Source organism: Pseudophryne corroboree, chromosome 5 (assembly GCF_028390025.1).
Source record: "Pseudophryne corroboree isolate aPseCor3 chromosome 5, aPseCor3.hap2, whole genome shotgun sequence".
NCBI classification, from domain to species: Eukaryota; Metazoa; Chordata; class Amphibia; order Anura; family Myobatrachidae; genus Pseudophryne; species Pseudophryne corroboree.
The window spans coordinates 701,391,431-701,413,184 of NC_086448.1; the positions used below are offsets into that span (position 1 = coordinate 701,391,431).

A 21,754-nucleotide genomic window follows, 5' to 3' on the forward strand; every position below is an offset into this window, starting at 1 on the left:
ACTGCTAATAAATAAATAATAAATAAATTACATACATGCCGACACACACATACTTACCTATGTTCACACGCAGACTCTGTCCATGTCTCCAAGTAGAATCCGGGGTACCTGAAAATAAAATTATACTCACCTAAATCCAGTGTGTTCTGTTCTTTTTTTGTAATCCACGTACTTGGCAAAAAAACAAACCGCATACCCGATCCACGCACTGAAAGGGGTCCCATGTTTACACATGGGAACCCTTTCCCCGAATGCTGAGACCCCCCGTGACTCCTGTCACAGAGGGTCCCTTCAGCCAATCAGGGAGCGCCACGTCGTGGCGTGTGAACATAGGTAAGTATGTGTGTGTTGGCATGTATGTAATAAAGTTTTACTTTCACGGTGTGCGTGTCCTGTTTTTATTTGGGTATTTTTTTTGGCAGTAGAACTGCAGGTACCAACGGGCCCGTTTCCCCCCCGCATGCTGGTACTTGTGGTTCTCCAAGTACCAGATTGTGGGGGAGGCTTGCTGGGACTTGTAGTTCTGCTGCAAAAAACAATATTCTTTTATTTGTCACAAGGCTATCAGCCCCCCATACGCAGCCCATGGATGGGGGGGGGGGGGGGGGACAGGCTCGGGCTTCACCCCTGGCCCTTGGGTGGCTGGAGGGGGGGACCCCTTGATTTAAGGGGTCCCCACTCCTCCAGGGTACGCCGGTCAGGGGTGACTAGTTGGGGATTTAATGCCACGGCCGCAGGGACCGGTATAAAAGTGTCCCCCGGCTGTGGCATTATCTCTCCAGCTAGTGGAGCCCGGTGCTGGTGTTAAAAATACGGGGGACCCCTACGTCTTTTGTCCCCCGTATTTTTTGCACCAGGACCGGACGCAGAGCCCGATGCGGATTCTAAAAATACGGGGGATCCCCTGTCAATTTCCCCCCCGTATTTTTACAACCAGGACCAGCTCAAAGAGCCCGAGGCTGGTTATGCTTAGGAGGGGGGACCCCACACATTTTTTTTTTCAGGATTTTAACCCATTCCCACTCCTTCCCACTGAAAACCATGCTCTCTCTATTAGTCAGTTAAAAAAAAAAAATCTTTTAAAAAATATATAAAATAATACTTGTGTCTCCTAATAGACAAACCAAGTACATAATCCCTTCTAATATAAATAGATATGCTATTAGCAATAAAAAAAAACCCTCAAAAAAACCCATGTTTTTAAAAATTTTTATTAGATTCCGCCAGCAAAGTGAGGCGGATTGAAATTGACGAAATTACTGTCGAAAAGCACTGTTGTCTAATCGACATTCTTCAATTGAATATACTTTTGTCGAAAAGCCGCATTTTTACCACTGCAGACATGTCGAATTTTAAAAATGTCGAATTGCAAAAAGTCTAATCTGAAACGTCCGTTTTTTTGTCGAAAAGTACTGTATTGCATTGTCAAATCCAATTCGACATTTTTTTTTTTGTCGAAAATGCCCCGTTTTTCGACTTTCGCTGCAATTCGACCGCAATTGCATATACCCCTAAATCCCTTAGGCTGACTCTGTACAGAACATGTACTGCTGCTAACAGTTGCTTGCCACCCTGGCTGCACTAATGAGGTTTTTAGAGCAACTGGAACCTAAACACGTTAATAAAAATGGGCCATACTAGTAAGTCTACACAGCCAATATGATATCTGTATGACAGAATATAGACCTCTGTATGACAGAATATAGACCTTTCAGTTGTGACGCTTCTCTATCTTCTTCCTGAATCTTTTCCCATTGTGAACTGCAGAGAGAAAAAAAACAGAAATCAATATATATAATTTTTACACTATATATATATATATATATATATATATATATATATATATATATATATATATATATATATATATATATATACATATATACATATACAGGTTGAGTATCCCATATCCAAATATTCCGAAATACGGAATATTCCGAAATACAGACTTTTTTGAGTAAGAGTGAGATAGTGAAACCTTTGTTTTCTGATGGCTCAGTGTACACAAACTTTGTTTAATACACAAAGTATTGTATTGTATTGTATTGTATTGTATTAAATGACCTTCAGGCTGTGTGTATATGAAACATAAATGAATTGTGTGAATGTAGACACACTTTGTTTAATGCACAAAGTTATAAAAAATATTGGCTAAAATGACCTTCAGGCTGTGTGTATAAGGTGTATATGTAACATAAATGCATTCTGTGCTTAGATTTAGGTCCCATCACCATGATATCTCATTATGTTATGCAATTATTCCAAAATACGGAAAAATCCCATATCCAAAATTCCTCTGGTCCCAAGCATTTTGGATAAGGGAGACTCAACCTGTATATATATATATATATATATATATATATATATAAATATAAATAATGTGTGTGTGTGTACACACACACACACACACACACACACACACATATATATATATACACACACACACATACATACACATATACTCCTTCCTGAGCAATAATGTCCATCTACAACACGTTTATTACACTAAATTTACTCTCATTTTCCTAGATGGAGAAATGAGATTGTAACATACTGGAAAAAGGACATTCATGCAACTATTCAGATGCTGAAGGAGTCAGAAACCTATCCAGTAATATACAGAATGATCCATTGAGCGCATTGTTGGACAGTGCAGAAAGAGCAACTCGGAATCAGGAGAACGTGATAAGGATGGGAGAAAAGTTAGAGGCCATGGCCTGTCGTTGGTGCTTTCTTATATTGAATAGTTCCTTTCCAACAGGGTCTAGAGTTGGCAATACATGAATACATTGTTATTCCTTATGCATCCAAATGAACCACTGCATTTCTATAGATTAATATACAGCTGACCACACACACACACACACTACTACATAATAACTTAACACCGGATCATGAAAAAAAAAAACACACATTCTGGCTACATATACTTTGCCAGCAGCAAGACTGTAGTGTATATGTACCATAAGAACAATGTGCAATTGTGTACTTTTAATTTAGAATTACATCACACACACACACACACACATTTCTTCAGTATGATCTGTTTAAATTCTGAAAAATCTGTCATTGCATTACACAGACTAAAGGATCATACACACTGGGCGATTTCACCCTTAAAAGTAATAAATAACGACATAAAAGTAATTTCTTTTTAAGGCTTATATCGTCCAGTGTGTATAGGGTAATATTGGTGACCGATGAATGATGCGTGCTCCCGCACACCGTTCAGCAATCACCAATATTGAGCGGACATGCAGCTCAACCCGTCAATGTCGGCCTGAGCTACATGTTCAGGAATGTCGGTGGCGACGTCACTAAACATTATCGTTGAACGATAATGTTCAGTGTGTACGCGCTATATCGCTGAACACTATATTGTTCAACGATATAGTAGTTTGTCGGTGTCAATCCACTATTTGGTAGTGTGTACACGCCTTTAGCAATTTAATGGTACTGCCATGATTATATCCATGCATGGACAATATGTTTTAACAAAAGATCTAATATTTATATATTTAAGAAATTTGTGCTTGCCTGCATTACTAATTGTTGGTCACTTTTACTGGAGTTATAGTGGAAACAGAAAGGACTATATGGAAAAATAGGGATTTTTGTTTACTTACCGTAAAATCTCTTTCTATGATTCCATCTGGGGGACGCTGCGCACTTACTGATGGGTTAGAGGTGTGTGGTTGTGGAGTACGGCACAGAACTATTAAAACCTGACTCCTCCCCCCTTTAACCCCTCCCATCTCCTTCCTGCCTAGCCAGCACCTCAGTTAACGTTTAGCCAAGCCAAAGGAGATATTTTTTTCGGTCTAACTGGTTAAACCAGACAAACATATGGGAGGGATCGCAGCGTCCCCCAGATGGAATCAGAGAAAGAGATTTTACGGTAAGTAAACAAAAATCCCTATTTCTCTTTCATCCATCTGGGGGACGCTGCGCACTTACTGATGGGACTTCCCAAAGCAAGCTAAGTAGAGGAGGGAGACTCAGACGGCATAGCCATCTGCAAAATTTGATGCCCAATAGAGGCAGTTTCCAAACTAAAAGCATGAAAACGGCAGAACTTCGTGAAGGTATGTACGGACGACCCGGTCGCCGCTCTACACAGCTGCTCACAGATACACCACCGCGAACAGCCTAAGAGACTCCAACAGCTCGAGGCAATGAACGCTCAATGAATCAGGAACAGGTAATGTCGAAGAAACATAAGCCTGCCGAATAGCGCCAGTAACCCAGCGCGTCACCGTGTCCTTAGAAGCCGGTCAGCCATGCTTGGCGCATCAATCAAAAACCAACAAGGTATCCGTACTACGAATAGACTCTGTACGGGACAAATAAATGCAGAAGGCTCTAACAACATCCAATAGCGCTAAGTGACAATCCCTTCCCGAAGACTCTGGGACAAATGCTGGAAGCACTATGTCCGGATTCATTTGGAAAGCAGACACAACCTTTGTCAAGAAGGAAGGCTTCATACGGAAGACCACTCGATTGTCGTGAAAAACCAACAATGGTGGTCTGCAAGAAAACGTCTGGCCGAAGCAATGACCGAGAGAAAAAACAAAAAACAAAAACCACTTTCAGAGTAAGAAAGCGTAACTCAACAAATTCTAGTGGTTCAAACGAAGGCTTCTGGAGAGCCTGAAGAACCAGATTTAAATCCCAGGGTGGAACCGGAAGAACAAAAGGACGTTGATTCCTGATAACACTTTAAAGGAACGCTTGGACCTCCGGAATGAGAGCCAATCTTTTTTGAAAAAGTACCGATAATGCCGAAACTTGTCCCGTAAGGGAAGACAACTAAGTCCTTTAGTCAGACCATCCTGAAAGAAAAACAACCAACGAGGCAAACGAAAGAGGTGCGGTGACAACCCACGCTTTTCACACCAAGCAATGCAGGTACACCATACTCTGTTATAAATACGAGAGGTGACTGTGTTGGATTCAAGAACCAAGCCATCATAGCCAGATGATTTAAATTGTGGTGTAACAAAGACCATGTAGAAGTAGATCGGACTGCAGAGGTAGACAGAACGAGTCCTCGGTCACCCTGCTGCGGAGAAGAGTACCACTGATGACGAGGTCAGTATTGTGTTACAAGAAGGACCGGGAGACCCGGAGTAAACGCGGTATCAAGGGAAATGGCAGAAACACATATCCCAGTCGAAATTGCCATGGAGCTGGCAAGGCATCGATTAGCGTTGCTTGAGGATCCTGAGTTTGGGAGCCGTACCAAAGAAGCTTACGGTTGAGACGAAATGCCATGAGGTCGACGTCGGGAGTTCCCCACAGAGATACTAGGGCCAGAAAGACTTCTTGATGAAGTTCCCATGCTCCCAGATGTATCGTGTGACGGCTTAAGAACTCTGCTTCCCAGTTGTCCAATCCTGGAATGTGAAGTGCGGAGATGGTTAAAATCCACCTTTTCGCCCATATTCTCCAGAGAGAGAATATGGGCGACCTTCTTCATGGCTCTCCACCTGCGAGTTCCACCCTGTTTATGCAAGCCATCGGCCTGGCGTGGTCTGATTGAATGCGTATCCGGATGACCCTGGACGCTGGTTAGTACCTGAATTAGAACATACCGAAGTGTTCTCAACTCGAGAATGTTGATCAGTAAGTTCGATTCTTGACCTTTTCAGAGTCCCTGGAAGTGCTGAGATTGAAATCACGCCCCACCCAACCTATGAGGCTGGCGTACTTGGCGATCATCATCCAAGACCAAAAACAGTGAACGGTGCCCACTTTGATTAGAGTGCGACTGTGAAGCCACCAATGGAGAGACTGTCGAGTCTGAACAGACAGCCGGCATAATGTCAAGTCCAGATGTGGACCCGTTTGAGTCCAAGAACCCAGAATCTGAGTCTGAAGGGGCCCAAGCATGGAATCTGGCATATAGTACTGCTTCGAAGATCGCCACTATGTTGCCCAACACATGCATACATCCGAGAACCGAGAACCTCGGCCACAGCAACAGGGAGCGGACTGTGGTGCAGATTCCGGAGTTGTCCTGAGATAGAAAAATTCTCTGACTTTTTGTGTCGAACAGGAAACCAAGAAAAACTATCTCCTGAGAGGGGATGAAGGAAGATTTCCGGAAATTCACAATCCATCCGAAGGATTGTAGAGTGTCCCTGGTGTGTTGGAGGTGTTGTTGAATAAGTTCCTGTGACTGAACTTTTGGGAACAAATCATCCAGGTAAGGAATACTGTTGACCCCCTGACATCCGAGGATCGCCACTACGTGACCCAATATTTTGTAAATACTTGAGGGGCCGTAGAAGGACCGAAAGGAAGAACTTGACACTGGAAATGTCAAGGCTCTAGTGCGAACCTCAACAGATGTTGAGGACCCGACCAAATTTGAACATGGAGGTACGCGTCGATAGATAAGAAACACTCGTCCAGGTGGCGAAGATTGAACGCATCGATTCCATCTTGAATTTCTGGACGGAGAGATTCAGGCATTTTAGATTTAAAATGGGTCAAAACGAACCACCCGGTTGTTTACGAGAAAAAGACTTGGGTAAAAAGCCCTGACCGCGTTGTAGTTTGGGAACTGAAAGAATTACCCCATGCCGTAAAAGCGTGGACGTTGCCTGAATTAGTGCCTGTCGTCTGGAGAGATCGCTTGGGAGAAAAGTGATGAAAAAGCGGTCTGGTACAGGTTCCTCGAGATCTAAAATGTAACCCCGGGTTATGACCCCCGTCACCCACAGATCCGGTTGTGACAGGAGCCACACTTCTTTGTACTGTGTTCCACCACCAAGGATCCCTCCGTTGACCTCCCCACATCATGCGGCAGGCTTGTTGGTAGGCTTGACTGCCCGCCTGCGGGGTGCCTGTGAACAGCTACCATGGTACGCACCTCTGCATGGAAATCTTGAAAAGACTCAAAAAGGACCGGAAACCGCCCCTGCCCTGAGTATGAAAGGACTGAAACTTAGTTGCTTTCCGCTTCTGAGGAGCAACTGAAAGAAAAGGGCTCTTGCCACCCATAGTATCTGAGATAATCTTCATAAGTTCCGGACCAAAAAGGAATTCTCCTTCAACTGAACGGCACTCAATGTCTGTTTTGAGAGTCAGCGTCACAAACACTAAGCCAGAGTGAACGCCTCGTTGTATCCGTTAGAGCAGATACACGCGACCATAGCGAGGCCGAGTTCAACAAACCCTCACCAACATAAGTGAGAGCCGCAGAAATTTGTTCAGCTAGCCGAATAGCCTCCAATGAGTCGTCAAACTGCATGCCAAATACCACTTGAGCTAGCCTTAAGGACCCAGACGCCAGCGAGGACTGGACACAGAGAAGTACCTGTTAAGGCAAAAATAGATTTAAGAAACGCCTCAGTTGTCCTATCCGTTGGATCTTTCAATGTCATTGATTGTACCAAAGGGATTACTGTAGCCTTCACCAAATGAGAATTAGGAGCATCCGCCTACGGAGCAGTTTCCCAGAATTTTGAATCCCCTTTTGCAAAAGGATATAGAAATCTTAATTTCATTTTTTTTTTTTTTTTTTAAGGAACCTGAAAGCGTGAACTCGGCTTAAGCCAAGGGTCTTTCAAATATTTGCAAAATGTGTATATGAGGGAAAGACAGCTACTTGTCATTTCTGCTGCCTGAAAAAAAGCTGTCAGAGTCTCCGCCTCTGAATATTAAGAGTCTGAAGAATGTAAATCAGTTATAGCAGCGGCCATGTTCCTGGCCCACAGAGAGAAAGACTGATCTGTAGATCCATTAGACTGCACTACAACCGGTGTCACGGAGACTGTGCCAAATAAGAAAGACACCTACCTATAGATCTGGCTCAAGGGGGTTTGGCTGACTCCCCTGGAGCTGTGTCCAACTCAGAGTGACACAAGTCAGCCATGGCATCTGCCCTGTGTCTTGCCCACATTGGCATAAACTGATCTGTGGAGCTACCCGTTTGCTCTGCAACTGGCGTCCCTGAACTACAGATGGTACCCGGGTCCGTGCTACCTTTTGAAAGTATGGAACCCCATAGGTAACATGTAAAGGAAACTACTGAACCTGCCTTCTCTTTTGCAGGTTTGTCAGGTTTACTGGTCATGGTGTAAATCCACAGTAAATACACCAATCAACAACTATAACTGCAGCCCATAGTGGGATTGAACCTAGGACCTCTGGGTTGGCAGACTGAAATTAACAAGTTCCTCTTTTGTCTTAAGGTACCCTGACAATCAATATAAATAAAAGGGTTATGCAGAGCAGTGATCTAACCCCGAACACACATATTATCTAATAAACCTCTCAGACAGGCTGTGAGAAAATTCTGACCGTTTGTGTGAAAAGATTGATGCAGAGTACTGATCTAACCCAGAACATATAAATATATGTATATCGTCTAATCCCCGCCTGTATACTTAACAGGGTGAGATAGGCCGTGTGGAAAATCCCCTATCCCTCCTTAGGATGCTGCGCAGCTTCATTAAGAAAGTGCGTGTGTTAAAATGGCAGCTGCAGTTAGAGTCTGCCACCTTAGTTGATAGCGGAGCAGTACGGCAGCCAGAGCGGTAAGAGCAGTGGCGGGAAGCAAGAGACCGCCAATTGTTGTAGATCCCCTTCAGTGAAAGGACCCGTTGCGCTCTTCAGTAAATGGGACGGCCGCGGCTAGCGGCTCCCCTTCCACTACGGTCCCGCTGCCGTTTGTGTAACACAGACAGCAAGCGGAATAAAGCAGTGGTGATAGCTCTGACCTTCCGCTCGAGAGCTCCGATCCTCCGCTCAGCTGCGCTTGGAAGCCGCTAGCAAACACCCAGGCTGCACTGTGAGGGAGAGGGTAATATCGGGGACAATAGAAAACACTGCCAGAGCAGGTTACTTGTCCTACCTGAATTAGAAGCCTCCTCAGTGCTGTGTCTGGTAAAGGAAAGTCCCAGAGGCCGCTGGCATGGTGACTGTTCCAGAGGCAGGGTGAGTGAGGACTGAGATGCACAGCCGTCTACTATCTATCTAACCTCACTCACAACATGCTTGTCACCTGTGAACAGGGACTAAGCATATTAGAAAAAACAAGAGCAAATAAAACCTAACTAAAAACTAAGAGCAAGAAAAACTGTGCCTGTCCTCCAAGGCACAAAACTAAAACTGAGGTGCTGGCTAGGCAGGAAGGAGATGGGAGGGGTTAGAGGGGGAGGAGTCAGGTTTTAATAGTTCTGTGCAAAACTCCACAACCACACACCTCTAACTCATCAGTAAGTGCGCAGCGTCCCCCAGATGGATGAAAGAGAAATAGATGAGATTAATACAAGTATAGCTGAAAATTGGTTGAGGGGGGAGATTGACTTAAAAGACTTAGGGAGATATTCAGTGGTTTGAAAAGTCAGTTGGGTGTCCGTTTTTTCCTATTAGATAGGAAAAAACAGACACCCAACTGAATAGGAAAAAAACAGACACCCAACTGAATAGGAAAAAAACAGACACCCAAATGAATAGGAAAAAAAACAGACACCCAACTGACTTTTCAAACAATTGAATATCTCCCTTAATATTGAATGAATTGGGTCTTCACACTTTACAGTTTGATTGCTATGCATAAATATTGAACAACAAGATCTCAAGGGGGGGGTGGGGTCACAGCTTAATACCTTATATCAATCAAAAGTATAGATTATATAAGTGCTGTAAACCCAATGACAGTAATTGAACAGCCATCCGGACCTCAACATATTGACACAGCAAGAAGCTAAAGTAACAGATGTTAATCTCCCTGTAATGCTTCCTTATGAAAATATGGAAAGATCACACGCAGTGAACATCCATTTATGAAATTGCTTGTAAAATGTAATGTAAAATGTAAAGTGCCATGAGTCCCATGACTGGTATGTTGTGTGTGTTAATACTGTTATAATCACCATCATAGATATAACTGAAGCCTCATTACCACACAGCTAAGAATTCCAATTAACAATATAACATGGGTACCTTGATATCTCCCGGAGATAGACCGTCTGCATAGCCCTCTTCAGATGTGGCTCAATGTTTCTCCACAGTTTATGCGAGTCACTTTCCTTTGCTGAAAGCAAGTAAATAAACTATATAAAGCATGCAGGATCATTTCACAGCAGAAATAAGACGACATCATTTGTTAAATGGAAGGTAAAGGAAAGAAAAAAAGAAAAAAAAGAAAAAAGGAGTGCAGCAAGTTTTAATATTGCAATTTACAAATCTTTCTTGTGCAGTGCATGTGTATTTAGGCAAAAATATAAAAACTGCTGCCAGTTTTCACAGTGAGGTCCAGCTTAAACCTACCTTCTCCTTTAACCACTGGTTCACAAAATCTTGGAAAGTTTAGCGCAGCCTACATGGAACACAAAAACAAAACTATGTGTAAACCACAGTAAACAGTAACACTGCACAAACAGGTAAAAAGAAGCAAAGTAAACATTTCCACATCTCGGTCCAGTGTTCTAAATTACATTCCTCAGCTTTCACATTTTCAGGCACAAACATGTTCATAGCCACAGTCCAAATACACCATATATGGTCTTACCTTGATAAATCCTTTTATTTGAGTCCATAGGGGGAACAGGAGCATTATGCTGGGGTATAGGCTGGCTGGTAGGTAGGCAGGCACTTTACTTTAAATTACCCAGCAGGCCCTGCCTCCCTGTCCCCCGCCAGTTTGAATAGCAAGCCCAAGGCAGGAGCTTGCAGGAAAAGGAAGACACGTCACACAGAGACACAACTGAGAAGACGAAAGGCCACACACCCCTAACACAGGAAACAGTCCTACAGACGGGTGCAACACACCACGAAGACAGGGAATAGTCCCACAGACAGGTGCGTAAAAGAGGGTGCTACTGTCGGAAACTGGGCCAAATCAGACAGGTTTTGGCCCCCTTTCCGACCATCTCAATCCGACTGCTGGAGCAGCGGCTGCAGCACAGCATATCTCACGGCGGCGTCCACCTGGCTCCAGCAAGCGAGGTCTCGCTTGCTGGAGTAGGGTGGACGCTGCCGTCAGGTCTGGCGGCGGTGCCACATCCTACTACAATGCTGCTGTAAAGCTGCTCTCCCCCGTCTCTTCCTCTCGGCTCCATCATCTCAATTCTACTTTTTTTTAGAAGTCGAATTGAGATGGCCATTTGAATAGCCTTTGTCTGATCCATTCTGACAAATGCATGTCGGAATGGATCAGACTTCAATTGAATATACCCCTATGTGTGCAGTGTAAAATGGTGAAAACGTTTTCTGTCAAAAACCGTGTACCACACTAGGGCAGAGATTCTCAAACGCGGTTTTCAAGGCACCCCTACAGTCCATGTCCTAAGTTTATTCAAGCTTGGCCACAGGGGACTTAATTAGCAATTCAGTCAATTTGATTTAACCATTTGTGCTGAGCCATGGATATGCCTAAAACCTGCACTGTTGGGGTGCCTTGAGGACCGCGTTTGAGAACCTCTAGCCAAACAGCCAGCTTCAGCCGCTCGGTGTGATTATTGCACAGGGTGTACACAGTCTTGAATCAATACCAGATGTCTGAAATATGTCTCTATACACCCACACTATAGGACTGCTTCCCTCTTTATAAAAACACAATAGTTTGGTGTTGCTTCTGTTGGTGGAGACATACATACAAAAACACTACCCATCGGTACTTAATGGACCTATACATTGTACAGAAAAGGTATAACTATTGCAGAAAACGCACATCAAATACATTACACAAACCAAAGCAGTCTGAAACATACATATTTATGGTATTAAGCTACGTATTACTCAGTAGCTACAAGTAAAGGTGCATATACACTGGGCAATTTTGCCCAGCGGGTATGCACAGTGATGATCGCTGACATCACTGGGCTGAAAATCGCTCAGTGCATACACACAGCTATTTTCCCCCCTGCCCAGCGATGTCAGCGGGCAGGACGCTATGGAAAGCAGTTCACCCCGCCATTCATCTGCTCGTGATACCAGCAGAAGAACGGCTGCCGCCGGCGATGAAGCGGGAGTGCACATCAGCGCTCATCACCGGGGCATACACACTGGGCAACTTTGAGCTGAAAGCAGCTCAACACACCAAAAGTGAGAGGCTTTCAGCTCAAAATCGCCCAGTGTGTATGGGCCTTAAGAGTTACATTAGTATAAGATACTTTGCACAAGACTGCTCACCAAATGCCTCAGCTCTTTTATGTCTCTGCACACCGTGTAGAAGACGCCCAGCAGGATATTGATGTATGATGCATAGAACTCTGCAGAGTGCTGCTCGGGGTAATCGCTGGACAGGATCTTTTGAAGTTCCGCTACAAAACAAACTGGAGATATAAACTTTGTTTCATAGAGTGGTGTGTGACAGCGGAAATTTCCAGCATATTTCTTGGAGGACCCCGCTCTTACCACTAACCAACCTGTGTTGTCCTGCTTCCCACTGCTCCACCCCACCTTCCCACACAATCTCACTCCTCTCTCCATAGGAGATGAGGAAAAGGCACTTCACAGAAATGAGTCCCCTTATTTATAACCCCTTCCTTAAACTTGCCCCCTGTGTATCTATTGGAGGGTCTGATTTGTGCCCATTTTTGCTAATGGTTCAAGCTCATTGCAGTTGCTCAGAAACATACATAATGTAAAAGTTTGGTCTCAGAAAGAGAATACACTGTACACTAAAATCATTTTATGATTGGTAGCGTTACTGTACGCCTGATATGGCATACAACATTCAAATCATATCGCAAGCTGGCTTTTACGCTGTAGCCTGTGCCGGAAAGGAAACTTTTTAAATCCCTTCCCCAGAGTCTGCAGCCCGGTGCCCACCTCCTGCCCGTAGCCTCCATCCCCCGGGTGCCGGACCTCATTATCACCTGCACAAACCCATAAAGTACCAGGACCCCGCTCACCCCAGGTCCCTCTCCCCTCCAGTGCAGCTCACCTGTCCAGCTCTAATGGAAAGCTGGGATTCGGGTAAGAGCGGCGCATAGGAAAGCTACTAGCATCAGCAGTGTTCTGCACAGGTGAGGCCACATAGCTGCTTCTATAGTGGTCTCCCAGGAGCTATTGCCCTTGTCCATCCCTGCTGCTTGGGTTCACTGTCCCTCTCCTAACAAAACACAGAAGCAGCAAGTGAAGTGTCTCACACTTCCGTAAAGATGTTTCCACAAACAGAGCAGTTTTTTGGAAGTGATAAGTAAAGGGAGCAAGATAAATGCCTCTAATGTCTATAATAGACTCACTGAGAGTTCAATCCTCAATTAGCATACTGTACCACACTTTTTTTACATGAGGAATAGACCCCTAAGTGAGAATATATCAGAAATACCTTTACTGTAGTCCGCCAAGTATATGGTTAAGGGCTCCAGACAGCCAGTGTTTGGACGAAACGTTTCCCAAACTATTTCAGTCAGAAATATCACTGTTACGTTACTACTGGTCTGTAATGTTAAAGGGAATAAAAGTAACCAAAAAAATCCTGAAAAACAATGTTTGTTTGTTTTTAAAAAAAAGCACACACCTTTAAGTTTATGATCAATTTTATTTTAATAAACACGAACTCAAAAGTATATGGTTTTGCTGCGGATTGTACACACACATCCTACCACGGGAGAGACCTTGCACAGTTTGGAAGGACTGCTGTACACAGAAAGAATACTGCTGAAATGAATACCCTAAAGACTGAGCTGAATCATGAAGACATTGCTCTCTTGGAGAGGAGACTGTGCAGAAAATGGTATTTTGGGAAATGGAATCCTGATGTCAGAACCATGTGTTGGATGTGCTCCATACAGTATGATGGGATCCAGACTATTGGTCGACATGGACAAAACGCTGACACGTTTTTGGGGGTCTTTTCATGTTTTTGGACTTTTTCCATCCTTGACTCTCCATGTCACAAATCATAACCTTTAGTAACCTCGTGGTGGGCAAAGCTAGACACCGTGCCTGAAGCGTGACGATGCCACATTTTTTTTTTTTTTACAAATAGTGGTTCCAGATGAAAAAACTACCCACACTAACCTCACAAATGGAAAAATAGTGTCTACCTTTTGTCCATGTCGAAACGGATGTGCCCGATATGTAGATAAACTGGTTGTTTAATAATGAATTAATTTCAGTGGAACATTCTAATTGGTTGCGTGGCCTCAGATAACAGTTGTATGTAATTATTTTACATCCTAAAGAGAATGTTTGTTTCATCAAAGTTGTTTGGTTTTAACAAGAATAGTAAAACTTATTAGGTTTGTGCTCACAACTAATATTATAGGAAGAGTCTAGGAAACCCTCACTGCGCACACACACGACGCAAATTGTGCAATGGTATAGGCCTATAACATGGCATCTGTGACCCATGCGCGTTTCAGCGTGGAGACTGAGAGGTGACCTAAAATCATCACAAAAAGAAGTGGTCTCGTGGTGTGTTTTTCAGCCTGCTCTTGCAAACTTTTTCACAGCGCCACAGCCATAGTGTGCACAAATCTTAAAGTTACACATGAGACACTACACCAGGCAGGGACTGGATGAGGAGTCGATGTTGTGACAGATAGTGCATCGATATTGGGAAGATCAGACCTCCCCCCCCCCCCCCCCCCAGAGCACTTGAGCAATGCTTAGTGTCCCTTATTGTCTTGTAAATCAGTCAGATACATTTGTGCATGTAATATTATTAAATGAACATATATAAAAAGAAAAAAGAAAAAAAAAAAAGAAAAAAATATTTTGGTACTTACCAGTTCCTGAAGCCTGAGAAAGCCCGGCAACAGGTTTGCATCAAGTTCCCGCAGTACGTCTGCTTTATCAATGACCTAATGAAAGGAAGTGTATCATACTAACAACTGCATTTACTTACAGCACAATAATGAAACTGTACGTTCATTTTATGAATCGCCTTTTTATAGCTTAAACTGGAAATTTTACAGATTTAAAAGTAATTGTGCGAAATTTGTATAAGACTGAAGCCCTAAAAGCAAAGAAGTATGGAGTACAGGCAAACACCGGTTGACAGCTGATTGTGTCTAAGCATGGATGGCCAACTGTCCATATAAAATTAGTTACTATGAAATTACAATCAGTGCTTTTTTTAAAGCTGATCCAACGGAGCGATCAGATTGGCGCGCACACACACTGAGCAATTTCTTGCTCTGTGTGTACTTTTATTTTGATCTCTACAAGGGGATTGGGAGTTTGGGAACGACAGTGTGTGCAGCACATGGTATATTGGCCCTCATTCCGAGTTGATCGCTCGCTAGCAGATTTTAGCAGCCGTGCAAACGCTGCCTCCCACTGGGAGTGTATTTTAGCTTAGCAGAAGTGCGAACGAAAGGATCGCACAGCGGCGGCATCATTTTTTTGTGCAGTTTTAGAGTAGCTCAATACCTACTCAGAGCTTGCTATGACTTCAGACTGTTCAGTTCCTGTTTTGACGTCACAAACACGCCCTGCGTTCGTTCAGCCACGCCTGCATTTTTCCTGGCACGCCTGCATTTTTCCGATCACTCCCTGAAAACGGTCAGTTGACACCCAGAAACGCCCACTTCATGTCAATCACTCTGCGGCCAGCAGTGCGACTGAAAAGCTTCGCTAGACCCTGTGTGAAACTACATCGTTCGTTGTAATATTACTTTGCGCGTGGCGATCAACTTGGAATGACCCCCATTGTCCTCCCAATCTGACTATTGCAAGAGCATTTGAAGCGGTTTAATCGCCTTCAAATACTACTGTAGCCCATACATCAGTAATCACCTGCCACAATCCTGTGTTGTGCCGATTATGGTCTTTAAATATTGGCAAAATCCAACACGTTGGACAATTTCACTTCTGATATTGTTTGGTTCAGAATTGCTGATCAGGGGATTTTTTTTAACATGTTGTATTTTGTCGATCAGCCTAGAATTGCTAATAATTGCAGTTTGATGTCGATCAACAAACCAGATCAGATTATCGGGGAATCAGGATTTGTGCAATTGATGCATGAGCCGCTTAATGCTCCTGCATACACACTAAGCAATTATACGGCCTATCAGCACCATAATCAGTGAGGGGAACATTTACTAAGCAGTGATAAGAGCGGAGAAGTGAGCCAGTGGAGACGTTGCCCATGGCTCTCGCTTCTGGCTAACTAAGAGAGCTTGGGCACTATTGTACTTGGGTGAGTAATTGCCTGTTCAATAGGGAACAGCGAGTGGGGATTAAGGGGGGGATGTACTCTGAATGTGCTTCAGTACTCAGTGGAATACCTCAGGGCTCAGTACTTGGGCCATTGCTGTTTAACATATTCATTAATGACCTAAGAGAGGGACTGGAAAGCAGAGTGTACATTTTCGCAGATGATACTAAACTATGTAGAGTAATTAATTCAGACAAGGATGTTGAGTCTCTACAGAATGACTTATCTAGACTTGAGGTCTCGTCGGAAAAATGGAGAATGAGGTTCAGTATAGACAAATGTAAAGTTATGCACTTTGGGACGAAGAACAATCAGGCAGCCTATAAACTAAATGGGGAAAATGTAAGTGAGGGATGGGACCCGGATGCTCCCTTAGATGGTACCGTTGGGTTTAAGGAACTGAGGGGTTTTAGGCTCCGTGAAGTATGGGGTAGATGGGGCATTTATGTCATTGGGCAGTTATACTCTGGGAATGTGTTTAAATCATTCGCACAACTACAGACGGATTATCTGATTCCCCATACTTACTTTTATCGCTACTTACAGCTGCGGCACGCCTGCTCTGCCCAATTCCCTGACAATTCGATCCAGCTACAACAGTCCCCTGTTAGGCTAATGCTGCTGTCCTTGGATGGCTCCCATCTCACGTCCCAGATATACTCTAACCTGCTCGCTTCACACCATATGACTGACATGCCACGCCTTCGCTTACAATGGGAGGCGGACCTAGGGTCTTTGTCTCAGGACGCCTGGGATGCTGCCCTGACTGGCCCTCGTATTTCGTCCACATCAGCGACATTTCAACAGATTCAATTATTCATACTGCACAGAGTATACATTACACCTATGTGCTTGCTTCAGATGGGAGGTAGGGGGGATTCTAAACGCCCTAAATGTGACTCGTTGGAGGGCACGTTCTGGCACCTTTTATGGTCCTGCCCTGTGGTTAATTTATTCTGGACCGAGATTATTCGTGTTCTGGTTTCCACCGGGATACCCTTGGATGCTTGCACACCTGCTATATGCTTGCTAGCGGCTTTTGATGATGATGCTATTGACAAAATATGCAACAGTATATTGCCAACCTCTGTATGCTAGCCAAGGTCTGTATAGCCAGACTGTGGATGTCCGCTAGCGGTCCTTGTACCGCGGTCTGGATATCTCTTACTAACGAGGTTGTCAAACACGAAAAGTATGTATATATGAGTAGACGTGCTGAAACAAAATACTATTGCATCTGGGAAAGGTGGTTGAACTCACCGTATATACATCGGTAGTTGTGTCCCTGACTGAATGTTGTTGGTCGCATGAGGATGTTTCACTAAACTGTAGCCGATATGATTCTGATTCGTTGACTCTACTGATGCACTTTTAGTATGTATCTGAACACAAGAACCACACATGATACCAGAATATTGCACATATTTGATTGCCTCTTTTAATTTAAACAATTTTCTTGAGTCTACCAAATGCAATGGTACTACTGTCTTATATGTCAGTTGCTGGGGAGGGTTTATAACTTGTTTGTCTATCTGTACTGTATATGAAAAATCTTTCAATAAAAAAGTTTGAATTTAAAAATAGGATTTTAATACCTACCGGTAAATCCTTTTCTCTTAGTCCGTAGAGGATGCTGGGGACTCCAAAAGGACCATGGGATATAGACGGGCTCCGCAGGAGACATGGGCACACTATAAGGCTTTGACTGGGTGTGCACTGGCTCCTCCCTCTATGCCCCTCCTCCAGACCTCAGTTAGAAACTGTGCCCAGAGGAGATGGACATTTCGAGGAAAGAATTTATTGTTTAAACACGGTGAGTGTCATACCAGCTCACACCACGAACATGCCGCAGAACGTGGTATTCAATAGAACACCAGCCGATGGCATGAAAAACATACAGCAATAAGCTGACCGAAAATGTAACACAACCTGTGTGTAAACACGACCAATAATAACATATCGCCAGTCATGGCAGGAATAACGTCAGCAACAGACTGACTGAAAAGAAACACCACAGGAGTGTAACCAAAACCAATAACTGCAGATACAGTACGCACTGGGACGGCGCCCAGCATCCTCTACGGACTAAGAAAAGGATTTACCAGTAGGTATTAAAATCCTATTTTCTCATACGTCCTAGAGGATGCTGGGGACTCCAAAAGGACCATGGGGTCTATACCAAAGCTCCAGAGCGGGCGGGAGAGTGCGGACGACTTCTGCAGCACCGATTGAACAAACAAAAGGTCCCCATCAGCCAGGGTATCAAACTTGTAGAGCATAGCAAAAGCGTTTGAACCCGACCAAGTAGTTGCTCGGCAAAGTTGAACCGCCGAGATTCCTCGGGCATCCGACCAAGAAGGGCCCATCTTCCTAGTAGAATGGGTCTCCACCGACTTCGGTAACAGCAATCCAGCCGTAGAACAAGCACGACGAATCGTAACACAGAACCAGCGTGTAACAGGCTGCATAGACGTAGGCGCCCCAGTCATGCTGGGAGCATACCGGACAAACAGAGCCTCTGTTTCCCCAATCTGAGCCAAATTGGCGACCTAAATATTCAAAGCCTTGACTACACCGAGAGACTTTGAATCAGCTAATGCCTAAGTAACCACCGGCATCAAAAAAGGCTGATTTCTGCGAAACCCAGAAACCACTTTTGGCAGAACTATTAACCGAGTTCTCAATTCCTCTCTATCCACCTGGATGATCAAACAGGGCTCTTGTGAGACAAAGCCGCTACTTCCGACACCCGCCTTGTGGACACCAAAGCCAATAGCATGACCACTCTCCAAAATTTTAATACAACCTTTCACAAAGGTCCCAATCAGTGTGACACAAGAAAACGCAACACCGCGTCAAGGTCCCACGGTGCCAACGGGGGCACAACTGGAGGTTGGATGTGCAGTACTCCTTTCACGAAGGTCCGAACTTCCGGAAAGATTGCGAATTCTTTTTTTTTTTCCTTTAAAGAAAATTTATAAGGCCAAAACCGCACTTAAATGAAGCCTAACTTTAGGCCTGCACCCACACCTGCTTGCAAATAATGGAGAAGAAGGACCCAGCTGAAAGTCTTCCGTAGTAGCCTTCTTGGATTCCCACCAAGAGACATAATTTCTCTAAACACGGTGTTAAGGCTTTGCCGTTACTTCTTTTCTAGCCTGAAGAAGCGCGGAAATGACTTTACAGGGAATACCCTTTCTGGCTAGGATATAGCGTTCAACCTCCACGCCGTCCAACGCAGCCGCGGTAAGTCTTGATACACGCCCGGATCTTGCTGTAACAGCTCCTCACGTAGAGGAAGAGGCCATGAATCTTCTATGAGTAAATCTTGAAGAATTGGATACCAAGCCCTCCTTGGTTAGACCGGAACAATGAGGATCGCCCTAACCTTCTTACGTTTATCACCTTCCGAAGAGTGAAAACGGAGGGGACACATAGGCCAACTGAAAACACCCAAGGTGTCCCGAGGACGTTCACTGCTATAGGCTGAGAGTCCCCTGACCCGGAACAATATCCGTGAGATCCCTTTTTGAGACGAGACGCCCACATGCCCACTTGAGGCACTCCTCAAAGACTTGTCACTTCAGTGAAAACTTCTCGATGAAGACTGTATTTCTCCCGGACGGGGACCACGTCCGCAGAGGAATCTATTTCCCCGTCGTTCACAACCGGAGCGAAGACCGCTAACACAGCATTTACCAGTCTTTCCACCTAGCGGAAACTTTCTCAGCTCCTGCCATTGCCACTTTGCTCCTTGTTCCGCCCTAATGGCCCACATACACCACTGCTGTCAAGACGTCCGACCACGAAGCATATGTTCATTGAAAATAGCTCTTAACTCAAGAAAGCTTATCGCACACAAGCTTGCCATCTTGACCTTTTCCTCTGGAAAAACTTCCCTCGCAAGGACTGCTCCCCATTTTCAGAGATCTGTATGCATAGATATCAGGATCCCATCCTGGATTCTGAACCTTCAACCTTCTAGGAGGTGAGAACTGAGCAGACACCACAGGAGCGAAATCCAGGCCATTAAGAATATATTCCAGCGTATGTGCAGGTGAGACCCGGACCACATTTCTAAGTGACCCCGTGAAAGCCACTCTGGCAGTTGACCTGCTCACCGAAAATGCCACTAAGTCCGCACCCATCTTCTTCACTGACGGATGGATTGTCACTGCAAATTTGATCCGACTCCGAATCCTCAGACCTCATTCCCCAGGAACACAGAGAATTGCAACCGTTTCGTATCTACCCTGATACCCACCTCCGACATCAGCGACGTTGGGAGGAACAGTCTTCCCCTGTGTTGAAGACCAGTCAGAGAGAAAACAACGGTTTGCACTATTTGTGTCTTGACCTCACCTTAAATAGGAGAGTGTCCCAGTACAGTCTAACAATGATCGTACTGCCATCCCTCTGGTGAAATAGCGAAGACAATCCTGGATATTTACCCAAGTAATCTGAATGCGGAGAATAACGCATTTAACCCTATTCCTCTTTTTTCTTTTAAAACCAGGGACAGTAGGACAATGCCCTGAACCGGACGCACCTCAGGTATGTCATCGGGTACTACCGCCCCTTCCAGAGGGGAACGGTAAAAGCTATTAGAAAAATCAGTGAGAGGAAACACCTGTAATGCCAGAATGTCCCCCTTAGGATTCTATAATTAACTCACAGGCCCTAGTCTATTCCCAGGGAGACTAAAAAGTAGTAGACAAGTTCCCACCGAAGTGGGTTCCAGCCAGATAGACTCAGCGATATGTGGTGGATGTGGTAAAACCAAAAAAGGACATCCGCTTCTGCGAACCTAACAAGGCTGCAGAACTCTTACTTCTTCACCTTCTATTGTCTGCACAGAAAAGGAAAAAAGAGCGATATCGAACCGGTTAAAACGACTGCATCCCACAAAAGAATGCGTCACCAACCGTCGTGAAGGAGTTTAACTTCCGAAGCTAGATCTATCAGTGGTATCCACCGAGATCGACAGAACTAAGGCATCCCCAAACAGCATTTTATCGTCCCACTAGTATCTTTCCCCGGCCACACCTCCTGCAGAGACGCGGCAACCTGCTGCAATGTTATAGAGTAGAATCCATATAAGAGACCCTACCCACTCTCTGTAGGGTAATTCTATCGGATGCCTATCAGAGTATAATACTCCCCTATGTGCATGCAAAGCAAATAAATCCAAAGTATAGAAATAAAATATCACTTAGCTTCCTGTGTATGATCCTTTACGACAGGGCTCCGCATCGACCAGGAGTTCTTTCACAGTATTCTATCCACAGCGGGAAAAGAATAAACGTTTGTACTCCTTGCGAGGATCTAAGACCAACTCGTCACGGTCAACCTAGAGCTTTATCAACAGAGCGAGCAGCACATGAGAAGGAATACTATTACTTCTGCATTCAGAATAAATCAGAATATGAATATATATAAAATGTAATACACAATTACACATATCTATATATATATCTATCTATCTATATCTATATCTATATCTATATCTATATCTATATATATATATATATATATATATATATATATACACACACACATTTAATATTAACATCGCACCCTCACAAATGCTACCACGGCTGTGCACGAGCTACAGGCCCA

General features: G+C 44.3%; 1 protein-coding gene across 2 annotated transcripts in view; it reads right to left on the reverse strand.

Moving 5' to 3' along the window:
• Positions 1–21,754, reverse strand: part of ORC5 (origin recognition complex subunit 5) — a 71,820-nt gene that overhangs the window by 26,516 nt on the left and 23,550 nt on the right. For both annotated transcript variants that reach the window (XM_063923893.1, XM_063923892.1), the window contains 6 exons: positions 14,700–14,774; positions 13,295–13,406; positions 12,151–12,281; positions 10,288–10,336; positions 9,961–10,051; positions 1,709–1,761 (listed from right to left, as the gene is read on the reverse strand). In XM_063923893.1, the coding sequence (XP_063779963.1) occupies positions 1,709–1,761; positions 9,961–10,051; positions 10,288–10,336; positions 12,151–12,281; positions 13,295–13,406; positions 14,700–14,774 (511 nt within the window). The remainder of the gene's footprint in view (positions 1–1,708; positions 1,762–9,960; positions 10,052–10,287; positions 10,337–12,150; positions 12,282–13,294; positions 13,407–14,699; positions 14,775–21,754) is intronic.